The 13,876-nt window shown below is 41.0% G+C and overlaps 2 protein-coding genes across 2 annotated transcripts in view; one reads left to right on the forward strand and one right to left on the reverse strand.

Moving 5' to 3' along the window:
* The first annotated feature begins 1,634 nt into the window (after positions 1–1,634).
* Positions 1,635–8,207, forward strand: rnf34b (ring finger protein 34b). Its single transcript, XM_071520605.1, has 6 exons — positions 1,635–1,838; positions 3,182–3,664; positions 5,941–6,003; positions 6,153–6,354; positions 6,524–6,553; positions 7,897–8,207. The coding sequence occupies exons 1-6, from the start codon at positions 1,635–1,637 to the stop codon at positions 8,079–8,081; spliced, it is 1,167 nt and encodes a 388-aa protein (XP_071376706.1). The 3' UTR covers positions 8,082–8,207.
* A 3,351-nt stretch (positions 8,208–11,558) lies between these two features.
* Positions 11,559–13,876, reverse strand: part of kdm2bb (lysine (K)-specific demethylase 2Bb) — a 31,928-nt gene continuing 29,610 nt past the window's right edge. Inside the window, exons 22-23 of the mRNA XM_071520597.1 lie at positions 13,279–13,497; positions 11,559–12,454 (exon numbers count right to left, since the gene is read on the reverse strand). Of these exons, the coding sequence (XP_071376698.1) occupies positions 12,273–12,454; positions 13,279–13,497 (401 nt within the window). The 3' untranslated portion in view covers positions 11,559–12,272. The remainder of the gene's footprint in view (positions 12,455–13,278; positions 13,498–13,876) is intronic.

Consider the following 13,876-nt stretch of genomic DNA (forward strand, 5'->3'; position numbering starts at 1 on the left):
TCCATTTGAGCTATCTGTTAGACTCTTGGTTAACACATCATATGCTTCCACGGTGCTTATTTGTTTACCACATTGTACAAAATAGTGCAGTGATTGAGAAATTTAACTCGCCACGCACTTTGGACAAAGTCATTAATAGGAGCTTTTAGAGATGACTACTTTCTAATCGTCTCTAACCTCAAAGACACACCAAGAGCACTCTCAGTAATGTGTTGTCCATTTTCCCTCTCTCTCTCTCTCTCTCTCTCTCTCTCTCTCTCTCTCTCTCTCTCTCTCTCTCTCTCTGTCTCTCTCAAATCAATTTCAATTCAGTGAGCTTTTATTGGCATGACACACATCGCCAGTGTACATATTGCCAAAGCACACAACAACAAAACAACAAATACAACAAATGTAGAACAAAATAAAAATAATAATGTAAATTATACAACAGATCAGTATCTTCTTAACATTGAATATTGGTGAATAATAATGATATAATATTTTTATAGTTATTTTACATTATTATACATATGATTATTGTAATACATACACACACAAATTTAAGTGTTCAACTAAAAGTCTGTCTTAAAGACAAACCATACATTTATGTTACATGTGAATCTGCATATGCGTACAGTATGGAAATACATCCATATACACATATACACGTATTGTGCACATACATTTATACGTCATGTAGTACTAAAACAACAGTATATTACACATATTCATTAAAAGACAGGGTACATAATATGTTACAATATAATATCTTTCAATTTAACTTATTTCTCTAGTCATCTGGCAGGCAGTTACAAATTTAGCAGCAGGAGTTGCAGTTTTATCATCCTCCAAGTACATAGTGTCATTTTTGTTCTTGAGAGAGAGCAGAAAAGCCAGGTATCAAAACCTGAAATCTATTAAAATCTATTAAATTAAGTCTCTCTAATGGAGTTATATGTTGAACATTCAAACAAAAAGTGTTCCTCTGTTTCTATCTCATTTATGTTACAGTGCTTAGTGCCTCTGAACTTCTGGTACCCAAGTTTTCAGGTGCTTTCCCCTTTCAATCTCCAGATTGTGGTTGGACAGTCTGAATCTGGAAAGCATCCTTCTTTCCTTCTTTATTTAAAAAGTTTTATTTTAAGATAGTTGGCCAATTGATGTTCCAGATTCTTTCTCCCTCTCTCTCTCTGTCTCTCTCTCTCTCATTCCTCCTCTCTATTCTCACCAGAACCAAAAGAGAGAACCTCATTATGTGGTCTTTTTGGCTGTATAGGGTACACTGCTCCTCACTCTGTTCAAAGGACACTATTATGAGTACACCGGGTGCCATCATGTACTTTTAAATAATCATGAATGTTCTCACATCCCACAGAGTGAAAGACAGCTGAAAAAAAACCTGGAAGGAATATCATAAAGGAAGAAGCATCTGAAGCTTACACAGAAGCGCTGTGAAATCTTTGTGAATAATGCATAATGTGCATAATGAAGACAGTTACCTTTCTGTCAATGATGATGCAGAGGGGTTGCCCTAATTAGCAATCTGGACTTCTCTTCTGTTTTACAAGTCTCTAAAACTCTGTGTGTGTGTGTGTGTGTGTGTGTGTGTGTGTGTGTGTGTGTGTGTGTGTGTGTAGGCGGGGGCATCGTCCATGTGGGCGTCATGCTGTGGGCTGCTGAACGAGGTGATGGGCACGGGCACGGTGCGGGCGCAGCAGCCGGGGTTCGGAGCAGGGGCCGGGCCCTTCCGCTTCGCCCCCAGCGCTGGGTACTCCACCTACCCCCCCACCAGCTCAGGGAGCGCCGGACAGTTATGTAAGGCCTGTGGACTGGCCTTCTCTGTCTTCAGACGCAAGGTAATACAGCTGTACGGATGAGAGTGGTGGTAATGACAACGGTGGCGGCGCCAGGAGCGGTGATGTTCCTCTGGTCAAACGAAAGAACGGCCTGGATGGTTTGATATGGACAATGGAGACAGATTTCTCTAAATTTGGAAGCGAGGCATGAAATATTAACTACGTATGGCATACTTCCTCGTCCTGGCCCTTCCAGGGTCCCTGCACAGCCAGACATGTCACAGTTTAATGGCAGAGCCTATCTGCGCTCTGTCTGGCAGCAGGACACACTGAGCCACTGATGAAAGCCCTGGAGTGCGTTCTCTCAGCTCTCCGCTTCAGATAGCTCTATCTATATCCTCACACCAGTTGCCATTCCGATGGCAGGTCGAATCCCTGGATACACACATTAATGTGTCAGCATGATATTTTCATAGTAAAAGAAGAGGTGCCAAGGGATTAACAGGAATGATTGAAGAAAGTATCTGTCGCGGTGGATATGTGCTTTTGGTGGGCCGCAGCATATTTGCACACCAGTGATAAGGAAACATTCCCTGCCATAGCCGACCTTCTTCCCTGCCCATTCAACTTGTCAGTCTACTCATCTGCTCTGTTTCAGGAGACATTGATAAGCCTCTAAAATGTCAGACATCACCAGGCGTTCCAGATTGTTTGTTTTTCTTTTCTTCACTTCACTTTCCTAGAAAATTATGAAGCACACAGATAATGAACCCTTATTTTGGATTGAAGTTGTCTTGTTGGTTTACAAGATTTCCCTCATTAGCAGTAATACAAAAATAAGTCACTTGACTCCACGGGAATCTCAGTTTACAATATCCAGTGATTAAAAATTGTACATATAGAATTTTCACACTAATTATTGTTGTGATACTAGTTCTGATGGATCATTCTCTTGCAAACTAAAGCAATGCTACTATCATTGCAAGGCAAGGCAAACTTTATTTATATAGCACATTTCATACACAGGGCAAATTCAATGTGCTTCAAATAGCAGCCCCAATGATCTGTTTAGTGCATCATTTGGTCCAATTTGCATGTTCCTGAGCTCAAACCAGTTAAGTCTCTTCAAGTAGTCGGATACGCTAAGCATCAAAATTGGCATGAAGGGTAAATAATGAAATATGCAAACAGGAGGCAGGTATTGAATGTAGCAAAAAAGACATTCAACACAGTTTGTTAAACAATGATATTGAAAATGAAATTACTATGAGGAAGACTGGCTGCTCCAGTCAGAAGAAATGCAATGGCTGTTCACGTGACTTTCTTCCTCTGTCTGTCTGTCTGTCTGTCTGTCTGTCTGTCTGTCTGTCTGTCTGTCTCTCCATCTCTGCTCCCCCCAACAGCACATCTGCTGTGATTGTAAGAAGAGTTTCTGTGCCCTGTGCTCAGTGCTGCAGGAGAACCTGCGCTGTTGCACCACCTGCCACCTGCTGCGCAGCACGGCCTTCCAGAGGCCTCGGCTCATGCAGCTGCGCGTAAAAGACCTACGCCAGTACCTGCTGCTGCGCAACATCCCCACAGACACTTGCAGGGAGAAAGAGGACCTGGTGGACCTGGTGCTCTGTCATCAGGGGGCAGGGGAGACCCCGAGACCAGTGGAGGAAGAGGACGAGGAGGAGGAGGAGGAAGAGGAGGAGGAGGAGGAGGAGGCGCACGAGGTGGACGAAGAAGAGGAGGGAGATGACACAGACAGTCTGCACTCGCTCCCCCACTCGCTGCACGCCTCGCCCCCCTCCGCCACACGCTCCACCTCTGAACAGTCAGTCCTCTCCGCCTCTCAGGGAGACGCGCTCAGCCGGAGTGACAGCTCAGGGACCACCAGCCAGGTGTGGCAGCTTGTGCACACACAAAAACACACAGCCGCTGTTTGGTCCATACATGCATACAGCACTAGGCTCTCAGGATTATGTATACTCTGTGGCCACACACACATACATGCACAAACACACACATATACTACAAACATATTTGCCCCTCCACTCATTTCCATATGCCTTGCATCTTTGGCATCTGTCCTCCTTTTATCCCAGATAATTAATTTCAAAGGTGCCCCTATCAGTATGACAATTAACTAGATGCTTTATTTAGATCAGATTTATTTATTATTTCTTTTTTGGTGTCTGGTTATACGGTATTGTTTGCTTTTTTGCTCTGGTTTGTGTCTGGTCCGGTGCTTTGTTTTTAATTGTTTCACACTGAGCATCTGCTACATTTCTCTGGATTCATTTTCACCTCCACATGAAAAATGCTAAGCACTACAGCGTTGGTCTAATGTCCATGTGAAAGCTGGAAACAGCTGCGTTTGCTGTGTCTACACAGCCCTCAGACCAGCCAGCGACGGGGCTTAAGTCCTTTGCCTTTTTTAGTTCTGTTAGGCTGAGTCCGTTACGTAACAAACACACAGGTTGATAACTCCCCCCAGCGTCACAGCTGCAACCAAACAGCAGAGAGAAAACACTACGTTCCTGCTCTCATCTGTCCCTGGATCATCTCTCAGTTCTCATTTTAGGCGTCTGAACATCAAAAGACTCTCCTCTTGTTGTGGCACATGTAGGCTTGTTTATAAAAGGTCCTCAGGTGTAAATCATGTTCTTACAACCAAACTGTAAGCTAAAGGTGTGGTTATACAAGAAAAATGATTTTGATGCAAAAACCCAGCAGGTTTTTTGCCAATTTTCTGTAATCTATGTAAAGATAAAACTAATTTCTGGCATTATCCCAGGTATGAATCCTAGAGATATTACTTTCATCTGTTTGTTATATTCTTTGATATGGTTGTATGAAATCTAAGATAAAGTCAAAGCAACCTTTTACATTCAGCTCCAGACTAGAAGTTTGGCACTTTGCATGGGCCGAGGCTGCTGGTCGTGTTTTGGTCTCTGGGATGCCTTGAGTGAGCAAAAGTATGACATCTGGGCAAGGGGAGGCATCTAGCACCACCAGGCCGACAGATGCATTATTAACACATCCACATTCTGGGAAGATGGTGGTAACTGACTGGTCTGCTGGAATGTGATGAAGTGGAGAGAGACAGAGAAGGAGATGGGGAGAGGCAGAGTTTGCTCCCTGCTTCAGCTTGATATCACACAGTAAAAGCTTATTGTAGCCATTAGCTAGTTCCGTTTTGTTAGATACAAGAACACAGAGAGGAGTGGAGTATTCTGTTTTGTAACTTCTCCTCAATGCACATACATGGCTGAGAAAATACAGGGCTACATACCCATACCAAACTCTTAACTGCATTCTGTAGCTCCGTTTATTCTCGTTTCAGCCAGCAAATTCCCAACCTCCACCTTCAAAGTGAATAATTAATTGCTGAGTTGAGAGCTGCTGCAAATTGAACCAAGACAGTGTTTAAATATCCCTTTTCTTTCATTAAATATCTCAATGGCTTCACATACAGTTTTGAGAACTATTACCAAAGCAGACAGCTGTGAGGTCATTTTTATCATGTTAGTGATGGTCATATGGGGCTGGAAGACATAGTAAATTGTGATCAGGTACAATGCGCTTTGTGATTGTGTGGGTAAATATAGATGGTGCTGTCATTGACATATCTTTCTGTTCCTGTTGTCAGACGACTGCGTAAGTCACTGTGATTGAGGGTCACAAAATGCTAATTGGCTAACCAAGGCTAATGCTAATTTCTGTACTGTTAGCATTTTGTGACCCTCGATCAAATCACTTTTCTTATAGTGGTGCAGTGTCTGACAACAGAAACAGAAACATATGTCAGTGACAGCACCTGTGTTTGTTATACATTATGTTGAAACACAAAATTAGTGATCACAGACAGAGTTATGGGTGACAGAAAGTTAGCTTTTTAACATTGCTGGCAAAGGTGAGAATCAAGCTATACCCTGCAGAAGTACGGCAGCCATGTTTGTGAAAAACATGTTTGTCTGTATTGTTTGTCTTCATATTATTTACCAGCTAATTAGTCAAAAAGCTCAAGCTTCAAGTGGAGTGATTGGGTAATTAAATTCACTTACAGTAAAGAAGGTACATCTTATTAGGTGTGAAGAGTGAAAGGGAAACACCCTTTTGAAAATTTAAACTGATCTTAATTGTCTTTAAATTGTTGTTTTGCGTTCGATCTCAGGAGCATGGGGATACTCCAACAGTGTCCCTCTTGAACCTGGAGCCTACTGAAAATATCATAGAGGTGAGATACGTCTTTGTTACATCTACTGAACAGAATTTATACTGGAAGTGGAAAGTGGAAAAGTTTATTTTAGCACCAAGAGGCTTTCAGGGAATCCAGTCCGGCCGTTGAGCTTGTCCTCACAGCTCCAATCCCTGTGCGGCCCGCAGGTCAGCCCGGCGACACAGAGGAGGATCAGGGCCTCGCTCTCTGATCTGGACACCGAGGAGGCGATAGAAAACCTCTCCGTCCGCCAGCTCAAAGAGATTCTCGCCAGGAACTTTGTCAATTACTCTGGCTGCTGCGAGAAATGGGAGCTGCTGGAGCGAGTGCATCGCCTCTACAGAGAAAATGAGCAGAACAGGAAATCCAGTAAGCATTTTTTTGAATTGAAAAAACTAGGACTACCTTCCCAATATATCCATCCAGTGCCAGCTGTATTGTCCTCGTTTCTGTGACTTATTGCAGTCTTTTTAGATTCAGAAGTGTGACCTGAGATTTTGTGTGTGAGAAAAACACTTCTTTTTCCTTTTTCTTCTAGTGGAAAATGTGAGCAACACCATAACTGCAGGTAAATATTCTTGTTTGATCGTACTATCAAATTACCTAGGTGAAATATATGGCAAGTGTCTACATGCAAATACATTTAGTTACCTGTTATTATGTGGTACAGTAGAATTTAATGCATAATTTGAGGTTGCAAAATAGTTTTTAAGGGTATCTTCCTTGTATCTTACGCTAATAATAGTTTTTTGCCCATTCTCATATGTAAATCAAGTGGTAGCATATCCTCCACCTGTCTGCAACAGTGGAGTCGGAGGTAAGATGTTTTTCTATGCGAAGGCACGTCACCGCACCTCTACCATCTCCTCCCTGCACAGATATACTGCACATGCAATTATCTGATATATGACTTTCTACTGCAGCAGTAAAGGCATGCTGCGGCCAATTTACCTACTTGATCCCTTACATCATTCTGTATTTCATCATCTTGATCCTTAGTGTCATTCCCTCCTCCTGCCTGATTCAGTTTCTTTCTCCGCATTCTGTCACTGGTGTGCCTCTTTCAGCGTGCATCATCTCACTCTGTCCTTAAGGACCGTCTCTCATCCTGTCATTAATGTGGTCTCTGAGAGCTTTTACCTCTTTACGACCCATCATATTATTTTAGTAGCAGCATGTCTCCATCAGGTGTAATCACATTTGCAAGCATGCGTTCCTAGAGAGAGCCTTTGCTGGTACAAAGGGCTTGAGGATGATATTAGCCTACTTAATACAGAATGCTAAGTGCAGATCTGGAGGGATACCAGATATGCTGCAGCCTTATTAGCTTTTTCCCACGGCGCAAGATGCCAAATTCAGGTCAGTCAGTTGATCAGACAGACACTTAACCCCTGAATACCAGTGCACTAATTAATTTGCAGACCTTAAAATAATTGCTTTGTTTTTTGTTTTCTTTGGTTTACTGGGTAGTATCTAACTGAGATAACAGTTTTGTGGCCATTTAACAAAGTTAGGAATTTTCACACAACCATACAGGAATCTTTGGTAAACTCCCACAATCCGTCCTCGACATCTGATTGGTGATGTCCGCCTGCTGCACACTGCCCTCTTTATGTGCTGTCATGCCTTCTCTCAGATTTCAATTGGCAGTGCCGATGCTGATGAGAGTAGTAACAAGTTTAACAGTGTGATTGGCCGATCATGATCCGATCACCGATTGAAATGATGCATTTCGTGAGTTACAGCCCCTCCTCACTGCTGGTCAGTTGATGCTGCACACCTAGCTAGGCGCCGTGGGACTGTAGAGCATCTGTACTTGTGAAATACAACATCATCGGCCTCTCCGACGCACAGTTTGTTAAGGGAGAACCACTGTAACCGAAAACTAACTTCACATTATTCCATCCGCAGATGTCGTGAAAGCTCAGCTGGCCTCCGATGACAACCTGTGCCGCATCTGCATGGACGCCGTCATTGACTGTGTGTTGCTGGAATGTGGTCACATGGTAACCTGTACCAAATGTGGAAAGAGGATGAGCGAGTGCCCCATCTGCAGGCAGTACGTGGTGCGGGCCGTGCACGTCTTCAAGTCTTAAAACCTCTTGTGTGTGTGTGCGCGCGCCGGAGCTGCCTCGGGCGAGCACATGTTCAAGACCCGAATTATCAGTAAAGAATGACCGGGCTGTGCATGTCCCCCAGGGCCTCGTGCTGCGGCAGGCGTGTGCACCCACCCCACCCCCCGTCTCTGTGCCCGCTCGGGCCTCGGAGCCAGACAGTTGCCTACGGCCTACCACACTTTGTTACCCCCCTACTAACTCCTGCTCCCATCCCGCGCCTCCTCCTTCTCCTCCCCAGTGGACTCTCTCACCGCTGTGGACTGTCATCAGCTGCACTGGGACACTCACTCTCTCTCTTCGGTCTCTCGCTGCCACAAGCAGAACCCCTCCACCACTCTCTGCCCTCTATTCTCCGTTCTTTTACAGCGTTTCGTTTGAGAGTTTGGTTTTTATTCTCCTGATTTACAAGCAGGAGAGGAGTGGAGAGGAGGCGGTCTCGTGCATACTTGAAGTGGATTGGTTGTTCTGTGTGCGGTGGAGAGAAGCTGTAATAGTGACTAAAGAGACGCTATCCCAGGGTTAGAGTCGATATGGTTTACACATTGATGCCACACCACACCGTGTATCTCCCTCAGTGTTCTTTAGGATGTGCAATATCAGAAAAAAAAGACCCTTCTATGTGTATGAGGAACTGTCCATCCATTAATCAGAATAGCATCACCAGAGTACATGCACCTCGTCGTCTTGTCTTACACACGGGAGGGTGTAAGGTGCCAAACCTCATGCCTTCAATCAGTTGTATTTGGATTTCACAATATATGCATCTCATAACCAGCAAGCTTGGTGTGATAGTTACGTTTTTTTGTCTCAGTTTTCTCAAATGAACAATAGGATATAAAGTGTTCAGGTGAAAACCTTGTATGTCCAAACTCTTTCTAAGAAAAACAGCCTTGTTTTTAGCTTGATGTCCATGCATTTTGAGTTTAATTAGCTTTGAAAGGGTTTCATGAACCAAAGGGTTGTAGAAATGTCTCAACCGAAAGAAGAGCATGTGATCCTTCAGTTAAAGTTAAAACATGAAAATTACCAAAATTGGAGATGGGACGTTTTCACCCAACAGCGACGATATGAACCTTTGAACTCCCTCATTGTGTGAAGGAGGCTGATCTGATTATTATTGTGTTTCCATCTCCACATCTAAAATTAAGGGCACAGATGTGAGCAGCATTGAGGTCGTATTGAGTGACACCATTTTATGGCGTCTACTGAAGTGACCTACAATATGCTGTTCACTCCATGTGCTGCAGTACATTCCTGTGTCATTTTCATCTATATTTAAAAGAACTGGCCATCGTTCTTGATCTTAAATAACTCGCACCAAGCAATATCATTCCATTCCCAAGTCTACCAAGTGTCTTGTTTGATTGTGTTGTCCATTACTGTGTTGAAACTTATACAGTAGGTATCAGGTGCTACTTCCTCTGTTCAGAGCGTAACAAAACCTTTTGTCATGTTGTTGAGGTGTCCTTTGAAACATCCAGTATACCATGAGAGGGAGAGGAAGCAGATTCCAAAACCTGGTTTACTTTAACCTGTTTATGCAAATGAAACACTTGTTTTCCTGTCATGAGATCCAGTTTACTACTACTAAAATATCTACGTATGCCTGCGGTATGTTAACATAGACAAAAAAAGCTGATTGCTGTTAAGTGAATCGCATAGATAGCTTATATTGTTGTTTACTGATAAGTTATTATTAAATGTATATTTTTCCATTTATTTGGGAGACTTAATATAATTTGTTTAAAATTGTAATTAGTATGGAGGTTTTAAAATATGCCATTTTTCAGAATGTATATCCACTGGATTTGGTCAGATGATTTTCTCACTTAACAATCAAAAACAGAGTCCTCTGATCATGTCACATCTCACAATTAAAGTTGCGTCATGATCTTGCTTTCTAGCATTCTTGTCCTAGTCTGCTTCAGATCCAAAAGTGACATTGACACCATGCACTGTAACACTGTCACTCTGTAAGCCTGTTTGTTGATGCTGCTGTTTCTCAAAGATGTTATTCATGGGCAGCTATATCAGAGTAGGAGGATATCATGAGCACTCATAATCCTGGATCTTTATATTTTGGAATGTTGAACCTTTTTATTTTGGTAAACAAGAGAAAATGATTTATTAGATTCAATAAAATGCAGTACTTTAAACCAGTAAGTAAAACCCTGCTCTTCTTTCTGTAATCGGCGATATGGTGCGTTCAGTTTAATCTTAAACCGTCAATATTGGTTGGCAAGGCTACTCATAGTCAGCACAGCAGCTGGCATATGGTAAAGTAATCTAAGTAATAATCCAAATCCAATAACATATGTATTTCTGAGCGTGAAAAAGTTATATTCTAGTATCAACATAATGTTATGTCACTTATAGAGAACGTTTTAAAAATTAACAAAAAATGACAACCAAATTTTGGCAACTTAGTATTTAAAAGGAATTTAATATCTCAAAAGTCATGTGTGTAATTTTTCCTAAAGGCTTTACTTATACATTATGTACAGTTAAGACTATTCACATAAATGTACTAAAATATGTCATATTGTACCCAAGAGACATGGTAACTTTATATTTTAATTAAAAAAAACAAATTTATCAAAACTTCCCTCCACAGAACCATATATCCCCATTAAAGGGGAATTCCACTGAAATTGACTTTTTTGCAAAAGTTTCCGAAAGTTTTTTTTTTTTGTTGAGTTGAGAAAATGCTATCCTATGACATCATCAAATTGCAGTTCCTGAAATTTCTTCTCATGTTCCCGTCCCAATGTTTAAGAATTTTACATGACTTAAAATATTTATTTGATTTATTAATATAGGCATGGGGACAATATTGTGTATAAAATGTTCTTCAAGCAATTTAGGCAATGCTTTACAACTCCCAACTCAAAAGCCATAAAACGAGAAAACAAAAACTTTTAAGAAATACGTTTTTAAAGATGTCTATTTCAGTGGAATTCCTTATTAAGAGTAAAGAACATTTCAGCTAAAGATGGGGAAACACATGACTGTATTGTTTGACAGTTACTAAATCTATTGATTGCTGTGTGAATAGATTTCTTTGCTGCATGCAGAGCTAAAAGGATTCCCTTCACAAAGCACCAATAATACTCAGGTGTGATGTGTCTGGAGACTGACAGAGACCTTAGTATGCAGTTATGTCTTAATATGTCCCATAGTTACAAACTATAAGCAGAATAAGGAAAACATCTTGGCTTTGAAAAAATCTGCTAGCTATACGTATATATATATTTATATATATATATACATATATATACATATATATATATATATATATATATATATATATATATATATATATACATATACACACACACACACACATATATATATATATATATATATATATACGTATATATATATATATATATATATATGAATACATTCATGTATTCATTTCTACCAGTGCAAATAACTTTTTAACTTTTTCGTCTAGATATTAAAACTGGACATAGTACTATAGTACACAGTCTTATGAAAAGCAAAAAGTATAGTACCTTTGTCCAATAAGAAACAGAACACTGGCACATAAAAATAAAATATAAAAACACTTACACAAACACAAGCTACCATCCTACTGTATTGGCAATAAATCCCCGACTTTTGCCTCTCAACGATAAAAAGCTTAACAGTAATGCAGATTGATTATCAATTTATATGGTACTATATAGTACACCAGTGCATTCAATACTGCACATAAATGTATGAAACACTTTCTGATACAAAAATATTATTCTATAATGCATTACCGTTGCATTGGAACAAAAAATAGTCTATGAACACCAAAACATGATCATAATACGGTACATAAACAGTTCATCTGAAGAAATAAATAACTTAAAAACAGGTGCAAAGATTTCAGAAAAACAACAGCAACAACAAAAAACATTTTTGCAATATTCCAGCGAAAAGTGGCATCCTGTTCGCCTCCACGGGTTAAAATTTCCATTTTTACAAAACATTCTGGCTTAGCAGCGCAGGTTCCCTTAAGATCAAGTTTTACAGAAACAGACACCCCGTGCCTGGTAGAGCCCACAGAGGTTGTGAAGCACAACCCGCTTCTCCACAAAAATACAGTCATCTGCTGCCTCCATGTGGACAGTAGTATTACCACTTGTGCATGTGGTGCAGTTTTCAACGCTCTTCTGCCTAACTGAGCTTTCGCAGTAGTTTCTCTTCTATCAGTCCAAACTGTACACTGACTGACATCTCTGCAATGAACTGTTCACATCCCTCCTTGGTCACCTGCTTACAGTAGCGCAGGTCTATATGGCATATGCTTCCACAGCGCTTGAAGTAGGTCAGCGACTGGTCGGTGACCCTGTTGCAAACTACAGGGAGAAACGAGGTTAGGAGAAAAAGAACCAGTGATGCAGAACAGGTCACCTGTACGGACATGAGCTGTTAAACACATGGCTTAATCAATCCTTTAGGATATTCTGGGACATCAAGCCCAAAGGCCGCATTATGGTGAGCAGTGTTTTGATGTGCTTCAGTTGGGATGAGAGGCAGACAGTAGAGAACGTGGAGACTGTTGCACCCATCAGGAAGTCTATTTGCTCCGTCCATAACTGTAATGTGTTTCATTTAATAGCATTACACTCTCTCTGGAAGACAAGAACCATGGGGCCTGATTATTTATGGCACTTGTTGAACAGCTCCTCTCTTTGTAATAAATGGCAAAACCTATTTTTACTTAATCTCATGCCTCTGAAGGAACAGCATTACGTAGAGAAAAATATGATTTTATTTACATCTATGGAATTGATTTATAAGTTCATTGGAAGCATATTGCCCCCTGTAGACAGAGATGATAATTCATGAAATGTAAAAAAAACAAGAAAAAGTGTGTCGCACATTCCAGCGCCATAGAGAATATTCTTTATTTGTTGACGTTTTGGCCCTGTGGCCTTCTTCAAGATCAGGAGCTGATCTTGTGTGTGACACACTTTTTCTATTTTTTTTCCATTGATCAGCACCTCTCAACTTTTTGGTGTTACCTCTTTATTGTAATTCATGAAATGTATCTGATGAAGTCAGAAATCAGCTATGAGATGGAGCAAGTAGAACAGGCAGATTTACATCCAACAACTTGGTTACTTATTTCTTTATTATCACTACAGTCTACAGTGTCACAGTCTGTTCAGCCTCCTACCTGACAAGTTGATGTCAGTGAGGGAGTCTCTGGTGGTCGTCCCTGCAGCTGTCAGGATGTTGACCGACTGGTCAGTGACATGGTTGCAGTAGCTGAGGTCCAGCTTGGATAACAAGGGCATGTAGCGGATGATGAAGCGCAGAGAGGTGTCCGTGATGTCCAGGCCCGCCAGGCGCAGGTCCACCACGTTACGCAGCTTACTCCTGTTGTCTAACTGACCTACAAAGACAAAAAGAGGGCAAGAGGAGAGATAGAGAGAAAGAGAGAGAAGGAAAGATAGAGGGAGAGAGAGGATTAATCTATTTTATACAGTCAATCTATATTAATTATATATTTCAACATATGAATTTGCCTTGTGGAGGAAGACGGGTGTTTTTTTTGTTTTTATTTAATGAAGATTTTATAGGTATCAGCTGATCAACTGGCTGTTCAGAATCATGCAATTTTCCATTATGCAACAGTCCAGTCACTTTCAAACTTTGTGATATTGTTATTGTTTTATAGCTATGATGCTAGACGTGACAGCAGTTTAAAGTCAGTAAAATCAAATAACAGGCACTGCAAGATCTGATAAGACTTTCGGAGAAGAACCAGACGG

Source organism: Centroberyx affinis, unplaced genomic scaffold, assembly GCF_046629955.1.
Source record: "Centroberyx affinis isolate AG114_WGS23_722 - 3 ecotype Tasmania unplaced genomic scaffold, CSIRO-AGI_Caff_v1 ptg000813l_1, whole genome shotgun sequence".
NCBI lineage: Eukaryota > Metazoa > Chordata > Actinopteri > Beryciformes > Berycidae > Centroberyx > Centroberyx affinis.

Excerpts from the sequence above, each read along its gene's own strand:
- rnf34b (XM_071520605.1), top strand. The coding sequence starts at position 1,635 with ATGTGGGCGTCATGCTGTGGGCTGCTGAACGAGGTGATGGGCACGGGC. Across the intron at positions 6,004-6,152 it reads CTACTGAAAATATCATAGAG|GTCAGCCCGGCGACACAGAG; the intron begins GTGAGATACGTC and ends TGCGGCCCGCAG. Across the intron at positions 6,355-6,523 it reads TGAGCAGAACAGGAAATCCA|TGGAAAATGTGAGCAACACC; the intron begins GTAAGCATTTTT and ends TTTTTCTTCTAG.